Genomic DNA, 18,338 nt, shown 5'->3' on the forward strand with positions numbered 1-18,338 from the left:
GTCTGATACTTTCACTCGGGAAAGTGTGAAGTACTTAAATGCAGCATTAAGTAGTTACCAAATGGCCTGGCCCTTACAGAACGTTTGCCAACCTCTGCTTTAGAGGAGTCAAGGCATGCTGAGAAGGAGACCCTAGGAAGAGGAAGGGAAAGAGCCTCAGTAGCAGAGGAAGTCTTCCTTGGAGTCTGGAAAACACCTCATGAAGAGTATTATAGAAGGTGAGGAGGAGGAGTTGCAAGAAAGAAGCGTCAAGTCAATTGAGAGGAAGGATGAAAGAGGAGCCATTGACTTTGGAGGGTAGGTTAGGAAGACCCAGAGCTCTTCGGAGGAGATGAGAGTGATAAAAGGTCAGTCTGGGGACAGGGTGAAGTTCAGAAGAGGAAATCGGCAGACTGCTCCTAAAGTGCTCTGGTGGGAAAGGGAAGGGTTGAGGGGAGAGGGCAGCCTGAAGCAGCAGGGTAGGGAGATGGCAATGAGACCCCGAACGTGGAAATGTACCAGAAGATGGGGGTGGGGAGCCTTGAAGTAAGATTCCCGAGTGGATGAAAGAAGACTGTCAAAAGAACAGAAGGAGTTAGTCTGCAAAGGAACGGGAATGATTTTTTTTTTTCTTCTCCGAAGAGGGTGTATGATAAAAATGGACGATGCTATTCATAGAGGCAGAAGGCAGAAAAGATGAAGGCAATATCCTTGAAGCTTTCAATGTGCTCAGAGATAGAGCAGAAAGCCAGGTATCCTACTGAAAGCCCTGGGGAAGGAGCCCAGTTCAACTTCTGCCAGTGTTAAGAAGAATGAATATTAAACTCAAAGCTGGAATCAACTCCAGGAAATGACTTCTTTGCCACTCTTAAGACATTTCTATGAATATGTCCTTCCGCTCCGTCATCTACACCAATGACCAGCGAACTTCTCCTATATGGCTAGCTAATGAAAAGGTGGCCTTAGTGGAATATATATCATCTGTCCTTTTTGCTTGTTTTTTTACTTATCCTTTTAAGCATGTGAAAATTATTCTTGGATTGCCAGTTTCACAAAAAAGGTCTATTTCGCCCAAGGGCTATATTTTGCCAGCCTTTGATCTAGTTTGCCAGCTTTTGATCTAGATTACTGGCCTCCCACAATCAAGCTGTGGTTTCATTTTGTTTCAAGAGGAAATGTGCTAGTATTAGAAATTTAAATTTGTAGATTGTCTGTTGATCAGTAAACTCTTCACTTTCCCAAGCTACATCGAATCTCTGTCCCCTTTCTGAGTGAGTTATCCCTAGGTTTTGAATTGTCGTTTGTGCTTGATTAAGGTTGACAAACTATAAGGATGACTGGAAAATTACCTCGATTCCCACAGACTGATTATCCAAGTCAATGACAGGTAAGACTGGCTGGGGTCTGTTGATCAGCCACAGGAAGATAGCAGCTCCGAACGTCAGGAGGCAGATCAGTGCAGGGGTTGGCAGTGGAGAAAATAAAAAATTAAAGATAAAAAGCATCTTTGTGAATAGCAGCAGGAAATTCAGACCTTAAAAAAAAAACATAGCGAGAAAGAAAAAGTTAGAGGAAGTGGCAGTATTTTTTTTTTTTTACTCAATACTTCTGTTTACAGAAGTTTCACACACATACACACGCACACACACACTCAAATTCTCCAAATAGAGCTAGATCTCTCGAGTGGCTTTGCTTCCAATATTTACCTTAGTAATGTTGGAAAGAATAGAGTGTGTTCTCCACCCCGGGCCACTTGACTGTCCTGGCACAAGGCAGAAGGGATCAAAGGAAACCAGTTAATCATTTCCCAGGCAATTTTGAGAAATGACTGCCCTTTTGCTTTTGGCCCACAGAGCCCAGGGAAGGCCTGCTGGACCCAACATAAGCTGGTAGAGGAGGGTGCACCAGGCAGCCTTCCCAGCCCAGCCCGATAGAGGGTCAGGAGGACTCTTCCCATTGGATTTCCCCGGTATAAAGCAAACAGAAGAGCAGAGCTCCAGAGAGGTGACGTCACAGGTTTTAGAAATAAATCATTTTACACTACAGACGTTTCCTGTTTGCCAGATATGCCTTGCATATTGCTTTCTCTTTTTGAGCATCAAGAGGTTCTCTGAGATCAACAGCATTACACTTTTCTGTGTTCAATATCCTCTGCCCTGGGGAGCCCCAAGGAATCGGCTTTCCACGAGGCAAACATTAGCCAGTACTCAGAAAGGGTGCTGGCAAATGGACTCAACAATCTTCAATGGCAAGCCCTGAAGATTTAGAACAGGAAAAGGTCTCAAGGAACTAAATCCACAGAAGCTTCCCCAACCCAACTTGTAGTTCCCAGCCACGTTCAGCTTCCAACCCTTCCAATAGGAGGAACTAACTTTGGGGCAGGTCCTAGGAATATACCCCTGCTGTTGCCTCATTACTTTCAGTCTTGGTTAGGATAAGCATAGCAGCAAATGAGCACTGACTGTGCCCAGGGACTGGGCTGGGGCTTTTGCATGGTTCAGTTCATTTAATTCAGTCAATGCTGTGAAGTTTTATTTCACAGAAGAGAAAAATGGAAGCTCCCAAAGGATAAAGTGACTTGTCCAAATCCACACACTATTTCCCATTGTGGCTTCTCTAGTAAAATCTGTAACATTACAACTAATTGTTCGGATAGATTCTAATCCCAGTGTTCAAGGAGTCTGAATTTGGCACCTTACAGATGACAGCAAATGAAGTTCACAACTTGCATTCTTCAAGTTCACGACAACGCTTGGTGGAACAATATTTCAGAGAAGAGGCCAAACATTCCTACTCAAAAATCAGAAGAGCAAAACAAGCCCAATATAAAAAGTTTTATCAGATCAAGATCATAACTGCCCTTAGAGCTTTGGGAAAGCTGCCACTACCTGGCATCTGGAAACTTCTCTGTAAAGGGAAACACTTCACTCTAAACTAAGAAAAGCCTTATTAGGTCTACAAATTTTATGGGGCAGGAATTTTTCTGCCCCTTATTGGTTATTTCCTGACTTTGGGTAGTCCCTTTCCATTTTGTAAAGGACACCTAAACTTCCAGAGTCTGGGATGATAATCCCCACCTCCTTGTTTCCTTCCACATTGCATTTGGGGGAAGAAAAAGAAGGCAAAACAAAAGCAAGGACTCCCGGGTGCTGGGTTACATAACAAGGGCACTATTGTGATCACTGGGCAGGAATGGGACAGCTGGGAGTTTTTGTGGTACCTGGACTTGTAGGGTGGAGTGGCACTCTAGGAGGCAAAGCACTCAGGAGACAGCGTACAGGACACCATTTTTAGGCCGGCCACTCCAACCTGGGAAGGGGGACAGCCCCAGTGTAAATTGTGACAGAGTGAGAGGGAGTGCCAAAGGAGAGGAGAAGTCTGCTTTGTACCCGGCCCCCGTCCCTCCCCACAGGCTGGGACACTGCCACCAGCCTGGCCAGATCTTATCATCCGGGCTTTTCCCCTCAGCCTCTGTCCCACCTGCCAATTAAGGGATCCTTACCTGTACCCCTCTTCTCCGCTATGGGAACAAGTTGTGGCACCATGGACTTCTGCCCTTTCCTCCAGATGGCAAAGTTAACATTTTAACGGGGGGGACTTCATAAGGTCTTCAGAGTAGCTTCTAAAGGTGAAGCTTCTCTTCATTAGTGGTGAAGGGGTGGGGGGGTAAGAGGGGAGGAGGAAGGGCTAATAACCTGGCAGGTAACCCAGTGGGATAAAAAGGACAGAGAATCCTTGACTGGTCTCAAGGGGGCACCTGCTGTCAATCTCAGCTGATTGTTACCACATAGTCATGTGGGCCAGGGTCACCACATTGTCAGTTTTTTTTTTTTTTCCCCTAGATAACCCAGAGGACTGAATATTGTAAAACCTCAATTTTAACTAGTGGCAAGTTTTAAAAGTTGGGAGATAAATAAGAACATATCTCCCTGTTTAATTTGGACCACGTTCTGTCAATTCTTGACTCTTCCTTTTACACAGACTTTGGTCCTATTGTCCACAGAGAGAGCGAGACGGACCACTGCATTATGAAGGAAGGAGAGATTTACAAGTTTCAAGACCCCAGTTTCATGAGAATGAAAGGACTTGCCTATATCGGCAAGGGATTTTATTTGTAGAAGATCTTGCAGGCTGTATTTATTTCACGACTGTGATAGCTTACTCAGTTTCCTATTGCTGAACAGTTATCTGATTTGAGGAGGAGATGAACATTTTTAAAAAAGTGAAACAAAAATCCATGGACTAGAATTATACTAGAATTAACCAGTGTAAAGTATTGAATTTGGAAGTATTTTACTACCCTTGTAATGTATCTGTTCTTTGAAGAAATGTCTATTTGAATTCTTTGGCTTCTTTAAAAGAGGATTGTCTTTTTGTTGTGATTTGTGAGATTCCTTTCTATACTCCAGATACTAGAACCTTATCAGAATATTGCAATGTTTTTTTTTTCCCATTCTTTGGTTGTCTTTTCCCTATTTTGAATGTCCCACATTTTTAACCTTATGACACTAGCACTAGAAAGGATTTTCTTTCTTTTTTTAATTATTATTATTATTTTTTTTTTAGTTTTTGGACTTTTATTTTGTTGGACCTTTATTTTATTTATTTTATTTTATATGCAGTGCTAAGAATCGAACCCAGTGCCTCACACATGCTAGGCAAGTGCTCTACCATTGAGCCCCAACTCCAGCCCCTAGAGAGGATTTTCAACCACTTCACGTGATTCTGTCACTGTTTAAATGGGAGAAAGTAAAGGCATGAGGGCAGGTGGGACCCACAGGTCACAACATTGCTGGATGGGGACACCCTGATACCATTCTAACCTTTAGAATCTTAGAACACTTCCAGATTTGCTTAAATAAATGAGGCAGGAAAGCCATGCCCCTCTTGTCATGTGTCCTGTGTGACTCAGATTACAATTCTGGTTCTTGGGCTCCACGGAACCTCTATCAGAAGTTGGTATGATGGCATTTCCTCTTCCCTTTATTGTTACGCTTCATTGGGGGGAAAAATGGGGAAGAGAGAAATGTGATGGTGGGAAAGAGAAGAGGAAAGAGTTCTGTTGTGCTGTGTCTAGGAGCTCCCATCCCGGTCTCCGTACATGGCTGAGTGAACTTGATGCACATTAGGAGGACCCCAAATGCAAAGCTTTTTGATGTGTTGGTAGCAACATGCCTTTGCCCACGCGCAGCTCAGGGCCTTCTCCGGAGCATGGATGGCCATCGCCAGAGTGACTCATTTCCTGGCTCCTAGCATGTTTTATTTCCAAGCCAGCCAGAGGACACCTTCCGCCTCCACACCTCCCCACAGGCTTCTGAGATCAGTCTTGCCACCTAGATTTTGACCATCCCCTATTCAGCTTTGGATTTTGCTCCTTTGTGAGTTTGGGGAAGCATTCTCTTCATTAAATTTCATTTTCTTTGAACAAAGTCCCGAAATGGTCCTTTCCATTCTTCCATGCAAGTTTTTGGCCAACTCTGTTTATTGCTATGAATTATTCAGACTATCCCTCTAGGCTAAAAATGAATTTCTTTTGGTAACTCAGTCCTTTTAAAAGATGGTACGTTCCTTGGGTATTTATCCACAAGAACGAAAGTCAGCACACTATCATGATCTATGCATACCAGCGTTTGTAGCAGTGCCATTCACAAAAGCTAAGTCATGGAACCAGCCCAGGGGCCTGTCAACAGATGAATAGATAAAGAATATGTGGTATATAAACATAATAGACTTGACTCAGCCGTAAAGAAGAATGAAATGATGGCATTTGCTGGCAAATAGATGGAACTAGAGACCATCGTGCTAATTGATGGGGAGGAGGAGAGAGGGAAAAGGGAGAAACTGTGGAATGAAATTCACCAAATTTTGCCATGTACATATACGAATACACCGCGGTGAATTCCTTCCTTCTGTATAACTATAGAACATCAATTTTTAAAAAGGGTAAATAGAAGGAACACAAGTAAGATAGAGGAAGGGTGTCAGGGGAACGGGGGGGGGGGGAGGGCACCAGGAAGAGGAAGAGGGAAAGAGGAAGTCCTGGGGACTGAAATGGAGCACATTATATTCCATGCATGTATGATTATGCAAAACTGAACCCCACTATTATATATAACTATAATGCACTCATTAAAAAAAATAGATGGTATTTTTGCTATAGATATCCTACTCAGAGACTCACCTCAGAGTCTGTGTATTTTCCCATCTCTTTGCCTGGAACACTGTTCCCCAGATCTGATATGGTCGTGCATTCTTATAGGGCGAGGTCTCACCTGAAACCTCACTTCCTCAGAGGTTTGCTCTCTGCTCACCCTATCAATGCTGCCCTTTCCTCTTCTACGCCTATCACAGACTGGCTTTCTCTCCTCCATGACATCATTCACTGAAATAGTCCTGTTCTCCTTATCATCCATCATCCCTACTGAACTGATGTTCTAATTGTTTGTTTTGTTTACATGCCTATGCCATGCCTGCCATGTAATAAACTTTTAATAAGTGATTGTATAATAAATATTCTAGATTGGACTCACCCCCCAAAAAAACTTTTATGTGGTATTGTGGTTTAAACCCCCAGGGGCACTTTTACCATAGAGCCACAAACCCAGCCCCATGTTTTTAAGTCCCACCCCCAATCCCAAAACAGGGTCTCTATGTTTCCCAGGCTAAAATCTCAAACTTAGAATCTTCCTGCCTCAGCCTCCCCAGTTGCTGGGATCACAGGTGCATGCCTCTGCACCTGTGTAGACTTGTCCATTCTAAAATACTTGAATTTAACACATTTTACCTCACCTGCAAACTCCAAAATCTTAAACCATCAAAAGTCACTCTGGGGCTCAGTGGTAGAGCACATGCACTCTGGGTTTGATTCCATGCACCCAAAAAAAAAAAATAGTTACTCTGGCCAATCCTGAGATGGGTCCTCCTAAATCAATATTTGGCAAGGTATTTATTGATTTATGATTAGTAGATGCTGAAAAGAATGTGTTTCTAATACACATCAAAGACCACTCAGGATGAAACTTCCTCTTCAGACTTGGAAGAACCAGAATGAAGTTATCTGCATCATTAAATGGGCAGAAAGTTCTAGCCAAGAAATAAACCATTCCTGAGTTTCTGGAATTCTAAAGACAACAAGGCAAATTATCTTTGTTTTAGGTCTGGAGAGCTAATTATTTTCTGTGCAATAATGATAAATTATAATTATAAGCATTAAAAAACTGCTTTCTAGAAAGTGGCACAAGCTCATTGGATTTAATTGGTTTCTTTACTTTCTTGTATGTGTGAGCTCATCCTTTGGTGACAGAAACCTCATTAAAAGGGAGACCAGAGTCCCTAAATTTTCATACCTAGTGATTCACGCATTCTTCCACACTAGGTGTTAGGAGGCTGCTTATGAAAGTTTGGTTCTCTTGGCTGGGCCTTCCATATCTAACCCAACCTCCATTGTTATTTTTCTTAAAATCCTGCCACCATCAACTTAGTCTTGCATCTCAATCATCAGCCACATAGTCCATATTTCTGGACAAAGGGATGGCAAAATGTCAACAGGAAGTTGCAGGCCAATAGCATCCCGAGCATACCTGGAAGGACCTGATAACCTTGTCCTTCATGGGCAATGAAGGTGAGCCAGGCATGTGTTCTGTTGCAAGATCCTTCACCCAGTTTCCTCAGAGCCTGGGGGCCAAGAGCTTTTTTAAAAAACCATTTCTTAACATGAGCTTACTTTCCTATATCACAAGTAGTTATCTTCTACCAGGGAAATAAAAGATAACATGATTTCAGACAGTAATCCTTTTTCACAAAATGAAGTCAGAGAAAGCCTGCTCAGAATTTCTTTCTTATTCCCAAAGAAAGAGAATCAGAGATACCCAGGCTATTTAAAAGCATTCAAAAATCGAAAACAGCTCAACGAGCCATTCAGTCAGAGCTGAGATGAAAATCTGTGGGCACATATTCTACTTCAAATGTAAAATCAAATAACAACAAAGCAACCGATAAAACCCCAGAAGGAAATAAGGCGCAATTAATGTTGTTTGTATAATGACTGAGATAATTCAATAAGGTGGCCAGGTGCTGAAACTAGCACTCAGGGTGTCAATAGCTTTTCTCTATTTCATACAAATAACTCATTGGAAAATCATGGAAAAGATGCTGTTCGTATTAGTGTATATAAGAACAAATGTATAAAACCTATATTAAAAAAAAAAAACTTGAGGTCTGAAACAACTATGACAATGCTTGAAAAAATGGAAGGGCATACCTGAAATAGTCACATCCCATCTCCCATACACTTGATGTAACTCTTATTTATACCAATAGGATTTTCTTGGGAACAAAAAAAAAATAAGTCTGATATTCACCAAGAAAAATGAAACAAAGAGAGTCAAAATAAATAATAGAAATTGGAAGGTAGCAAATGAGCAAACATCACCTGATTTGCATATTTATTATAGAGATATAAAAACTTCTATTGGTCATGAATAGACAAATCTATTTAGCAAGATAATCCTGAAGTACACCTAGTAGATACTATTACCATATACCAAATTACATTTTGAATTAAAAAATAAATGTATTGAGACAACTGGCCAATAATTCAGAGAGAAAATAAATTAAAAATTTTTTGGTCTTAACTTCTGCAACAAACATAAGCGGGAGATGGATCAAAGACTTAAATATAAAACAACAAAAACTGTAAAAATATTTGGGGTCAAAAAAACAGAGAAAAGGGTTTTTTTCCATAATGTTGGTATGGGAAGATTCAAGACAGACATAAAAGCTAAACTCTAGAAGTGGAAATGTTGGCGAGTTTAATTACCAAAGAGTTTTAAAAAATATTTGCCTTGCAGAAAAGATACCAGATATAAGGTCAAAAGATGAACTGGGAAAAATATCAAATGTTCCAGAAAGGCAAAAAAGCTAATTTCCTTAATAAGGAATGCTTAGATGTCAATTTAAACAAAATATAATCCAATAAAACAGAGGCAGAAGGTATCAACAGAAAGTTAAACAAACAAACAAAAAAAACCAGCTACTTAAAATTAGGGAAAGACATTCAAGTTTGCTTACAGTTTTTAAAAATGCAAATTTCAATGAAATGCCTTTACCCTATCCATTAGATTAGCAGAGATGAAACAGTGCAATGTTAACTGGGGAATAATAAATGTGGTGCAGCCACTTAGAGATGTACCCATTGGCATCTACCACAATTAAGAATGCATGCCCTACAACATAATGATTCTACCATCAATTCATCCTGAAGAAAGACATCAGCTCTGTAAAATGCATCATGTGCCATATATAAAATATTGTTAAGGATGTAGGCTCTTGAGTCTGAGTAGTTGGGCTCAAACCCTTCTTGACCATCTTACTGGTAACCAGTGGTAAATATCCTAACCTCTGTAGTTTCTCATCTGCAAACTGGCCATAATAAAATCTTCCTCATAAAGCCACCACTATGACTTAAGGAATGCGTGTATGTGTGAAGTGCTTAGAACTACACATAGCAGCTGGTCTCAGGTCTTAGCTATGACATTTGTCATCATTAAAACTCTAGGATTATTGGGAATTGCAAGGGCCTAGGAAAGCCTGCCTGTAGGTGGGAAACCAAATAAATTATAACCCTTCTACATAATGGAAGTCTTGGCAGGCAAATTGATTTATATGTACTGACAGAAGAAGAGCTCCAGGATCTATTGCCAAGTAGGAAGGAAAAATATGTGGACAACTGTATACAGTTATGCTCTCAATTGTGATGAATCATGAATGCATTTGTGTTTCTGAAGGGATAATCCTCATAGGAAAAGAAAAAAGGAAGAAGAGAAATCAGGAATGTATTTTTCAGAATGTTTGGGGTATTCAATCAAAAGATATAAAAGAGCTTGACTGTGTATCAGGCATCATTCCTGGAGCCTAAAATACAGCAGTGAAAAGCCAGCCCGCATGGGATTATCTTCTACGGAGAAGATTGACAACAAGCTTGAACCCCAGTTCTATTATTTGAGAATTATGGGACAGCAGCAATAAGGTAGAGTAAGGACTGGAGACACGGCAGGTAGGTGAGCTTTCATTAGGGAGTTACGAGAAGGTCTTATTAACAAAAGTAACTCTTGATAGTATCAAAGTAACTCTTGATATTAATTCTTGTTTAATCTGAAATATGTTTTGTTTACCAACCCATAATAAATTCAACTCCATATTATCTTACCTCTGACTCAGACAGATCACTTAGAAAGTTCCACCACCTTGGTTGGTGCATTTGATGTGAACCATGACCCACACCACAGTCCACATACAACCTTTCAAAGTGCTCAAGCTATTGTGTAAAATACATCCCAGCTGCAGCAATCCAGCCTAAACAGCAGCTCTGGGGGTGGAAAGCTTTTTCATTCATTTCTCTAGCAGATAAGGAACCAGAGCAAAGGTGAAGCTTGAGTCATAAGGTCAAAGGGGACCTGAACATGCATCTTTCGACATTAACTCCAAGTAGCTGAGAACAGAAGCTGGTGTAACATCCTGACCTTTGAACCTATAGATTGTACCTTCCCAACCACTCACCAGTGCCTGGGCTCTTAGGCCACCACCACATGTTAATCAGGTGATGAGGCAAAGGTTTGCTCTCTTCACCCAGGGCCCTGGTTCCCAGCCTTCTCTGAAGCACACACATCCTGTGGGACAAGCATGTCCCCAGGCAGATGGGATAATGGCCTCCTTGTCATTTCTACAAAGACTCCACTTGCAGGCAGAGCAGGAAGACAGCAATACCAAAGGGAGCCCTGTTAAAACCCTAGCGGGTAGCTGAGCAGTCATTTCCATACCATGGAGAAATGCACTCTGATTGTTTAAATAATTAAAAGGAAAATTGAAAAGCTAAGTGATTAACCTCCCACATCTCTCTCTTGTAGCCCAATTGCTAGGCTGAGCCCAACAGCTCCAATTCGTAAGACAGTGGCAGAGAAGGGGTGAGATTTAAGTTTGGGATGGTTCCCTGGCTGCAAGCGGACACTCCATAATGAATCACTCAGGAACTCCAGCACAGCCATGGGTGATCTCTCTACTGCTGAGTGGCACAGGAAAAGCGACAGGAACCAGAGCACAGGAGGGTTGTGAAAGATGAAGCCGGATGAGATCTTCCTCGGGTTTGGATCTCATCGAGGCGTCCTGTGATTCTGTGGACACCTCTGTGACAACAGGCCTCCCTGTGCTGTGAACCCTTGAGCAGCTGAGGGTGTCCTAGCTTCTGGATTCCAAGTCACCTAGCCTAAAGCCCCAGGTACAGTGGGAACCCATGGCCACTGCGTCGCCTCCTCCCTTTGCTTACCACTGGCAAAAGTTCAGAGAAAGGCAACTAGGGAGGGAGCGCATTAGAGGAAACTGGTCGCAGAACTCAATCCCACAAGGAACACAATGTGCTCCTACACTCAGAGGGGGACACAGCCGGATCTCCCTCAGGAATGCCACAGACAGGGGCTTCACACCAGTAGGGTCTGCACTAAGCTGCTCCACCTAAGTGAGGTCACTCAACAATGCATGCACTTGGGCACGAGAGCACCTACTACGTGCCAGGCAGCATGCGCAGCTTAGAGAAAGCACACTTGGAGTCCCTAGTCTCACAGGAGATAATGTCAATGAGTGGTCTGTGGGATGTACCTCAGTTTGTGCAGCTCTCGGTAGACTTGAAAAATATGTGTGTGACGAGGCGTATGTACCTTCTGCCCTTTCAATGTACTTATGCAACCAGGCAAACAAAAATCTCGGACTTATCTGTTCAGCACTGTGCCACGTGTTGAGGGACAGACAGAATATACAGCTCCCGACTCTGGGGGCTTCTGGATCTATCTTAACAGGAAATATACTTCCAGGATGGATCAGTGTGTGGGATGAGCTTATGAGTTTGAAGAAGGGAGAGGTCAATGTAGGCGGGAGTAGATTAAGATAGCTGTATGGGATGCTAGAACCTCAAGGATGTGTGGTGCTCAACCTCCTGGCTTTATAGCCAACGGGCTCTTTTCCAGGCGCAATCCAAGATGATGATCACACCCATGTCAACCAGCATCACTATCACCCAATCATCTTTCCCAACTGTAGTCTGTGTCTTATCCACCTTTGTGGAGAGACCAGTCATCCCATTGAGTTGGTTGAACCGAGGTGGACAGGAAGGGAAGCACTCAGATGTGGCTAGAGGCATGAAGGGAGGAAACGTGGGAAATTTGGTGAAGAGTTATTTCTAATGGAGGTGGAGGGTCTGTCTTTAGTTGAAAGGGATAAAGAAAAAAAGAAGAAGCCCCCAAGAAGGATGAATGAATGAGACAGTATCTGGGGCCTGGTGAGGTCATTGTACCCTGGAGTGAGTTTGAATTGCAAACACCAAGACACTTGAGGGAGCCAAGTGTTGGCCAATTGAGCTGAGTGATATTTACTAATTCATCCCTGGTTAAGTCAAATACCCAGGGTCTCTCCACTCAGGCCATTAGCATAGGGGTGGAGCCACCCATGGGGTGATGATAGGAAGTGACAAGTCCCTCTGGCTTTCAGTTTGACACAACCAACCTTGATCCACCACTGTACTTCAAACCAACCACAGTCCAACAGCCCCACCCCGAGGAAAACCTTGTCCAGTTGAACACCCCCAAAGGGCGTCTCAGACCTCTTGCTGACCAAGCAGATTGTGAGAGATCCAAGGCAAGGAGATCCAGTATCACAGGTCCCCTGAATTTGATAAGATGGTCTGTAAAAAGATAGGCTGGACAAAGTGCTAGGTCCCCGTCAGCTCTGCCAGGGTAAAGACTGAATGAGGCAAGAGGTTATAAAAGAGGCCTTTCCCCCTCGATTCTCTGCAGAATCCGTCGAAATGCTAGTTGGGCCAGACCAATGGTCAAGAATCACTACTCAAAGTATAAGCAGTGAGTTTAGTGCAAATATTCTCTTTTCCAGAGGCAAACTGTCAAGGTCATCACCTCTCCAGATACCAGAGCCATAGCTCTATCACATACCAGGTGCATGAACTTGGGGATAGTTACTCGATGTCACTGAGCACCAGTGTCCCTCAATGGTACACAGAGGGGATACAGTGTGTATAGTGTCTGGTATATTATCAAGCACGTGGTTAGTCCTCAGTAAAGAGTAGCTTTCTTTTCCCTCTTCCATTTACCTTAACTGTCAAGTCCTTGTCAATATCAGATATTCTGTTATGAAGATGTTCCGGAAGTTAAGAGAGGAGCATGGTCGTCACTCCACTTATGTGCAAAGGTCTAAACAACTCCTCATTTCTATTTAAACAGAACACTTCTATTTGGAGGAGCCATGGCCTATCTCTGAGCCACGCCTTCCTCCCTTTCCTGCATCCTCCCACAAGCCACTCAAACCCCATGGCTCTTAGAATAGATCAACCCAAAGAAGAACAAGAGATCTACGGTCAGCTCAGAGGGTTGACACCGTGGTCTGTAACTGCTGTATGTGGGTTGTCTGTCCTTCCAAACTCCAAAAACTCATTGATTCAACCATCAGGAATCAAGAACCCAGGAAGTGCCAGGCCTGTGAAAATGAGAGAGTCCATTTCTGATGACAGGGTGTGAGGTTACGGAAAGAAGAAACAGACCTGGACGCTTTTGCAGTGGACTATCCGGAGAACCCTAATGGCTGCCTGGGCAGCTGGAGCCAGCCTTGCTGATCAGGGTACGACCAGGCCAAGAGTCATCTCTGGCTGCACCCAACTTCTGCTGGCCAGGCCTATGAGACAGACAGGGCAGGCATTGCATGCTAGGTTTCTAAAAAATCGCCAAGTCCTTGTTTGGGAACTCACCTGCCCAAAAGGGGGCCTGTTTTCTTCCTCCTTCCCTCTATTTTTTCCTTCCTTCATTTCTTTCTTTCTAATTTACATAACAACAACAACAACAAAATCAACCATTTTAAGGTGAACAGTTCAGTGGATTTAGTACATTCACAATCTGGGGCAACCACCACATCCTCTAGTTCCACAGTAGCTTCATCACCCCCAAAGGAAACCCTGTACCAATAAGCGGTCACTCTCCATTCTCCATTCCTCCCTCCCTGCCCAGTCTACTTTCTGTCTCTATAGACTTAAGATGAGAGGATTTCAAAAGATTTATTTCTTCCAGATTCTTATTCTTCAGCCTGTCACGAAACTAGGCTCATTAGTAATCAAGGTGCAGATCACCTTTGGAACAAAATGAGCCAGAGTTCAAATTCCACCTCCAACTGAGCCAAAGTGTGAGTCTGTTTCTAAGCCCCATTTTTCTCACCTAGGACATAAAGTATCTACTTTCACAGGACAGTTTTGAAGATCAAAAGGTAAAGACCCCATAGAACACTAAGTATGGTGCTGCCCATAGAAAATGTTGGATGAACGGTTGTTGTAATATTTATGGTTCTAGAAAAAAAAGTCAGCTTGAAACACTTAACAAATATGTGAGTAAATGTGTCCAGGTCACCACACATGAAAATTTTTAAAAAATTTTTTAAAGATTGCTAGGAAATATGAAGGAAGGATAACCTTGTATGTGAGCAGATAAAGAGCAATGTTTTAGCATCAGTTTGCCTGTTACAGTTTGATAACTTGCTTGCTATGTGACCTTAGGGAAGTTGCTTCATCTCTCTGAACCATTTTACTTTTTTAACCATAAATATGGTTAAACAATCCATCTCAAAACATTGCCTGTATGTGTACCTACTGGGTACCTGTGACTCCATTGCATTAGGTAGAAAATGCTTTGCTGATATTGGAGGTGTCTTTGCCCTGGAAAATTATGATGTGATCTTGGAGAAGACTCTTTTGGTCAGGACCTAGCCAAATGCTTGGCTAAAACATTTTATTTGATCTGGATAATGTTCCTTTTCCTTTTAAAAATTGATCTGCATGTTTATCTGGGGCCTGCCTCCTTGGAATTTTGCTAGCAACCCTACCATCAGCACCTGACCACATACCAACCACTATCTAGGTACTATTCCTTTCACTATGCCAAGCCCAGAAGTGATACTCAAATACCTGTCACTGAGAGGGGACCCACCCCAGAGTGACTCCATGCTAGAATATAGAGGGAGGGATCAAGCAAAATCAATTATTTCACTTTTATTTTTTAATACTAAATTAGCCTTTTATTATTTTATTTTTCATTATATATTATAATTTATTTTCTTTACTTTTTAACACTGTGCTTCTGTTTATAGAATACCAACCAGCTACATGTTGGAGTTTTCAGGTTGATATCCCACAGAGGGTAACTAAGGTCTAACTGCAAAGCCCCTTCCTAATACTCACTCCCTGAAGATTCTTCCAGTTCATCTTAGGTCTAACCTGTGGTTCCTACCCCTGAAAAGAAATCCAACTTCGTTCAGAAACTGCCATCAGTCTCTTCCCTCTCAGTAGTCCCATTCATCGGCTCCGACCATGAGAGGGAGTCAAAGGCTGATGAAAAATGAGGGTGACCCCAGCCCGCCACAGGGGAGACATGCCCGATGCTCAGGCCCACCAAAAGAGGGGCAGGAGGAAGTCTCGGCCATGCCCCCCACTCCCCTTCCCCTCGCCCCTCCTGAAAACAGGCGGCTTAAAGAGAGCGCGATAAGCACGTGGGACAGAGCAAGCCCAGAGCCCAAGCTGCCTCGCTGGAGTTGGGGGCCAGGATGCCCCTGCCACATGCTCGCAGGACCCCTTGCTGATCACACCCCTAGATGTCCCCCTTACCCTGTGAAGGGCTCAGCGTCTTAGTGCTTCCAGCGAACGGGGCCTCCTGGGTCCAATTTCCTCCTGTCCTGTGCCCTCAGCCCTGGTTCCTCCAGGGACAGGGAGGCTCCAGAGCGTCCATGCAGGCAGGCAGCCTGGCTCAGAGCACCCCCAGGTCTGCCCTGTCCCGAGCCGTTCTGCGTGGGGCCATGGCCGGCTTTCTAACGTGCTCGGGACTTCACTTCCTGGTTTTTGCTTTCACAACTGAAAGTGGAAGCGTTCTGAGCAGGAGGAGAGGAGCCGCCAAAGTTACCCTGGCTCGTCTTCAAAGCCTTTAACCCCAGCCCCTCAGGGCTGAAACAAAGCCAGCTTGCATCAACGGCAATCCACCCTGTCCCCCGTGAGACTGTCTCTCAACTAAGGCAGAAAAGCCAAATTAAAACGATTGGAGGTGCCCCCAGACGACAACGAGTGTCAGAGAGGCGGAGGTGACGTTGTCCCTGCTAAATTTGCAAGACAGAAAAGTCCAGCTTCAGGGATCTCCGCCTGCAGATCCATCCCCAGACGGTATCACCCCTTGCTCCAAGTTACCCCTCTCTCCAGACCCCAGAGTTGCTGGCCTCTGTCCCCAAAGCTGTTCCCACAAAACCTGCAAAATAAACAAGCAAAGCAAGAATGACGGGGGCAAGGAGCCACTCAGTTGACATGGTTCCTTTTCCTCTGACACATAGGCTCAGCCTCTTGCACCTTCAAATTTAAGTGAAAAGTGCACTTGGCCACCTCTCTGACTCCCCAGTATTACCAGGCTGTGTAGCAGTCTCCTTTGATTTGCTTAAGGCTGTGGTAGCAGAGCTGCCATCCCCAGATGTGGGAGCAGAAATAAGCTCCCCTATCCCTTCCCACCTGCTCACCCCACGGGACCTTACAGACACTGCAGAATTAAGCAGCATTTTTCACAGCCTTGATCCTTCCAGGAAGGCTCACAGGAAGTTCAGTGGGAGCCTGCTCTACACTAAAGCTAGATTAGATTTTTTTTTTTTTACTCTCAACAGAGAGGAGGTTCTTAAAGCCCCAGATGAAAAATCCAGGGTGCTCCGTGCTACAATCTCAGAGAATATAAGGTCTGGCCCCTTGGCCTCGCGGGAACCCCTTTTGGACAGGAGAGAAAGATAAAGGACAGTCTGGCGGCATTTTGTCTTGGAGGAATATTTGCCCTTAAGTTTCAGGAGCTCAGATTCCTCCAGAGGAGCGCAGTGGACAGCAGAGTGAATGTCAATCCTCAGTCACTGATACCACTGAGCTCCTCTCCAGGCCTGTCTTCCTTTACCATCCAGAGGCAGGACTCAGGGTCAGCAGAAGAAAAAGCCCTTATTAAAAAAACAAAAAAAATCAAAATTGATTTCCTCCAAAATGGAGTGCTCAAGTTCAGAAAGGTCCATGTTTCTCCACAGTCTCGTCAGCACTGTGTTCCTAGCCAATCCTCTGTACACAGGAGTGATACTCTGGAGATTCCAGAGAAGAAAGTTTTGACAACACCCAAGAGCTCTGCATCGTGGAGCAGGCTACAGAGACAGACTGATGAGGACTCAAGTCCAAGCTACACCACCTCCTGGCTGTGTGGCCCAGGCTGTGTGCCACCTCACTACCCAGAAATGTTTAATCTGCCTATGAAATGGGGATGGCACCATCGACCTTACAGACGACCTATTTTATCATCCTTAGGATGGTCCCCTGTACTTAATAGCATGTCTGCACAGAGTCCCTTCTCTTTCTCCCCTCCAAATGATAATCTCTAACATCAGCAGTTGGGCGAATAGCCCTTCTACTCAGGCAGGGACAGAAATTTCTGAATGGAAGATGAAGAAACCCACATCCTGGTTTTGTCTTTAACCTCGAAAGGCTTTAATTCTCTTTTAGTGCACTTACTGGAATTAACGTTCCCTCCCAATTCTTTCTGCTGCTCGCATGATGTCTCTGCCCCTTTCTAATTGATTTTTTATTTCTTTGCTTTCCACACAAGTCAGCAGAGATGACTACTCAACTGAATGTAATTTCACACGATAAAAGAGTCTTACAACTGAGAATGGACACATGTCCCATCTTCTTCCCCCACGTCCCCTGCAGCCTCACTATCTCAGAGACATAAAACAGAGCAGGTAGGATTGTTCCAGCTTACCTTGTAGGAATACTCTGCCTTCCCGGGTCCAGGAAATGCTCCCAATCACAGCTGGCTGTCTTGGTTCAGCACCACATTCAGCCGCCCCTTCCCTTTCCACGGCTCCAGGGACTGGGTCACATCTGAAGCCAGAGTATCCTGTCCTGAGAGTGTCCAACAAGCTCCCTGGAACCTTTGAACCTGTTGCAACAGAGGTCCAAAGGTAGAAGTTACCTGTTCAAACACTCGTAGTAACTTCTGGCAGAAGTGCAGAATTTGGCAAACGGTTAAAACAAGGAATTGTTATGCAATGGACTTAAGAGGAAAAAAAAAAAAGAAGAAGAAGAAGATGACAGCCTTCAGCTCAGAAAGCTAAAGTTGAACAAGACATACCTTTTGCAAAGCCCATACTCTGGGGGAAGAGGAGGATGTGAACAAGGCTTTGCATTTGCTTTTCTGGTACAATCTTTGGGAATGAGATGATAGGAAGAGGAAGGTCTAGATCACAAGAGGAAAAAAGTACTC

At 43.7% G+C, this 18,338-nt stretch overlaps 1 protein-coding gene across 5 annotated transcripts in view; it reads right to left on the reverse strand.

Annotated features, from left to right (window-relative positions):
• Acsl5 (acyl-CoA synthetase long chain family member 5) overlaps positions 1 to 17,998 on the reverse strand; it is a 41,101-nt gene extending 23,103 nt beyond the window's left edge. Inside the window, exons 1-4 of one of the 5 annotated variants that reach the window (XM_040272550.2) lie at positions 3,200 to 3,288; positions 2,674 to 2,769; positions 1,686 to 1,741; positions 1,329 to 1,513 (exon numbers count right to left, since the gene is read on the reverse strand). In XM_040272550.2, coding sequence (XP_040128484.1) covers positions 1,329 to 1,484 — 156 coding nt within the window. In that variant the 5' untranslated portion in view covers positions 1,485 to 1,513; positions 1,686 to 1,741; positions 2,674 to 2,769; positions 3,200 to 3,288. Of the gene's footprint in view, positions 1 to 1,328; positions 1,514 to 1,685; positions 1,742 to 2,673; positions 2,770 to 3,199; positions 3,289 to 15,679; positions 16,398 to 17,834 lie in introns of those variants that run through there. The other 4 variants (XM_040272553.2, XM_013356583.4, XM_040272551.2 and 1 more) reach the window with 4 other exon arrangements.
• Between the last annotated feature and the right edge of the window lie 340 nt (positions 17,999 to 18,338).

The sequence above is a fragment of the Ictidomys tridecemlineatus genome, chromosome 1 (genome assembly GCF_052094955.1).
Source record: "Ictidomys tridecemlineatus isolate mIctTri1 chromosome 1, mIctTri1.hap1, whole genome shotgun sequence".
Classification (NCBI taxonomy): domain Eukaryota; kingdom Metazoa; phylum Chordata; class Mammalia; order Rodentia; family Sciuridae; genus Ictidomys; species Ictidomys tridecemlineatus.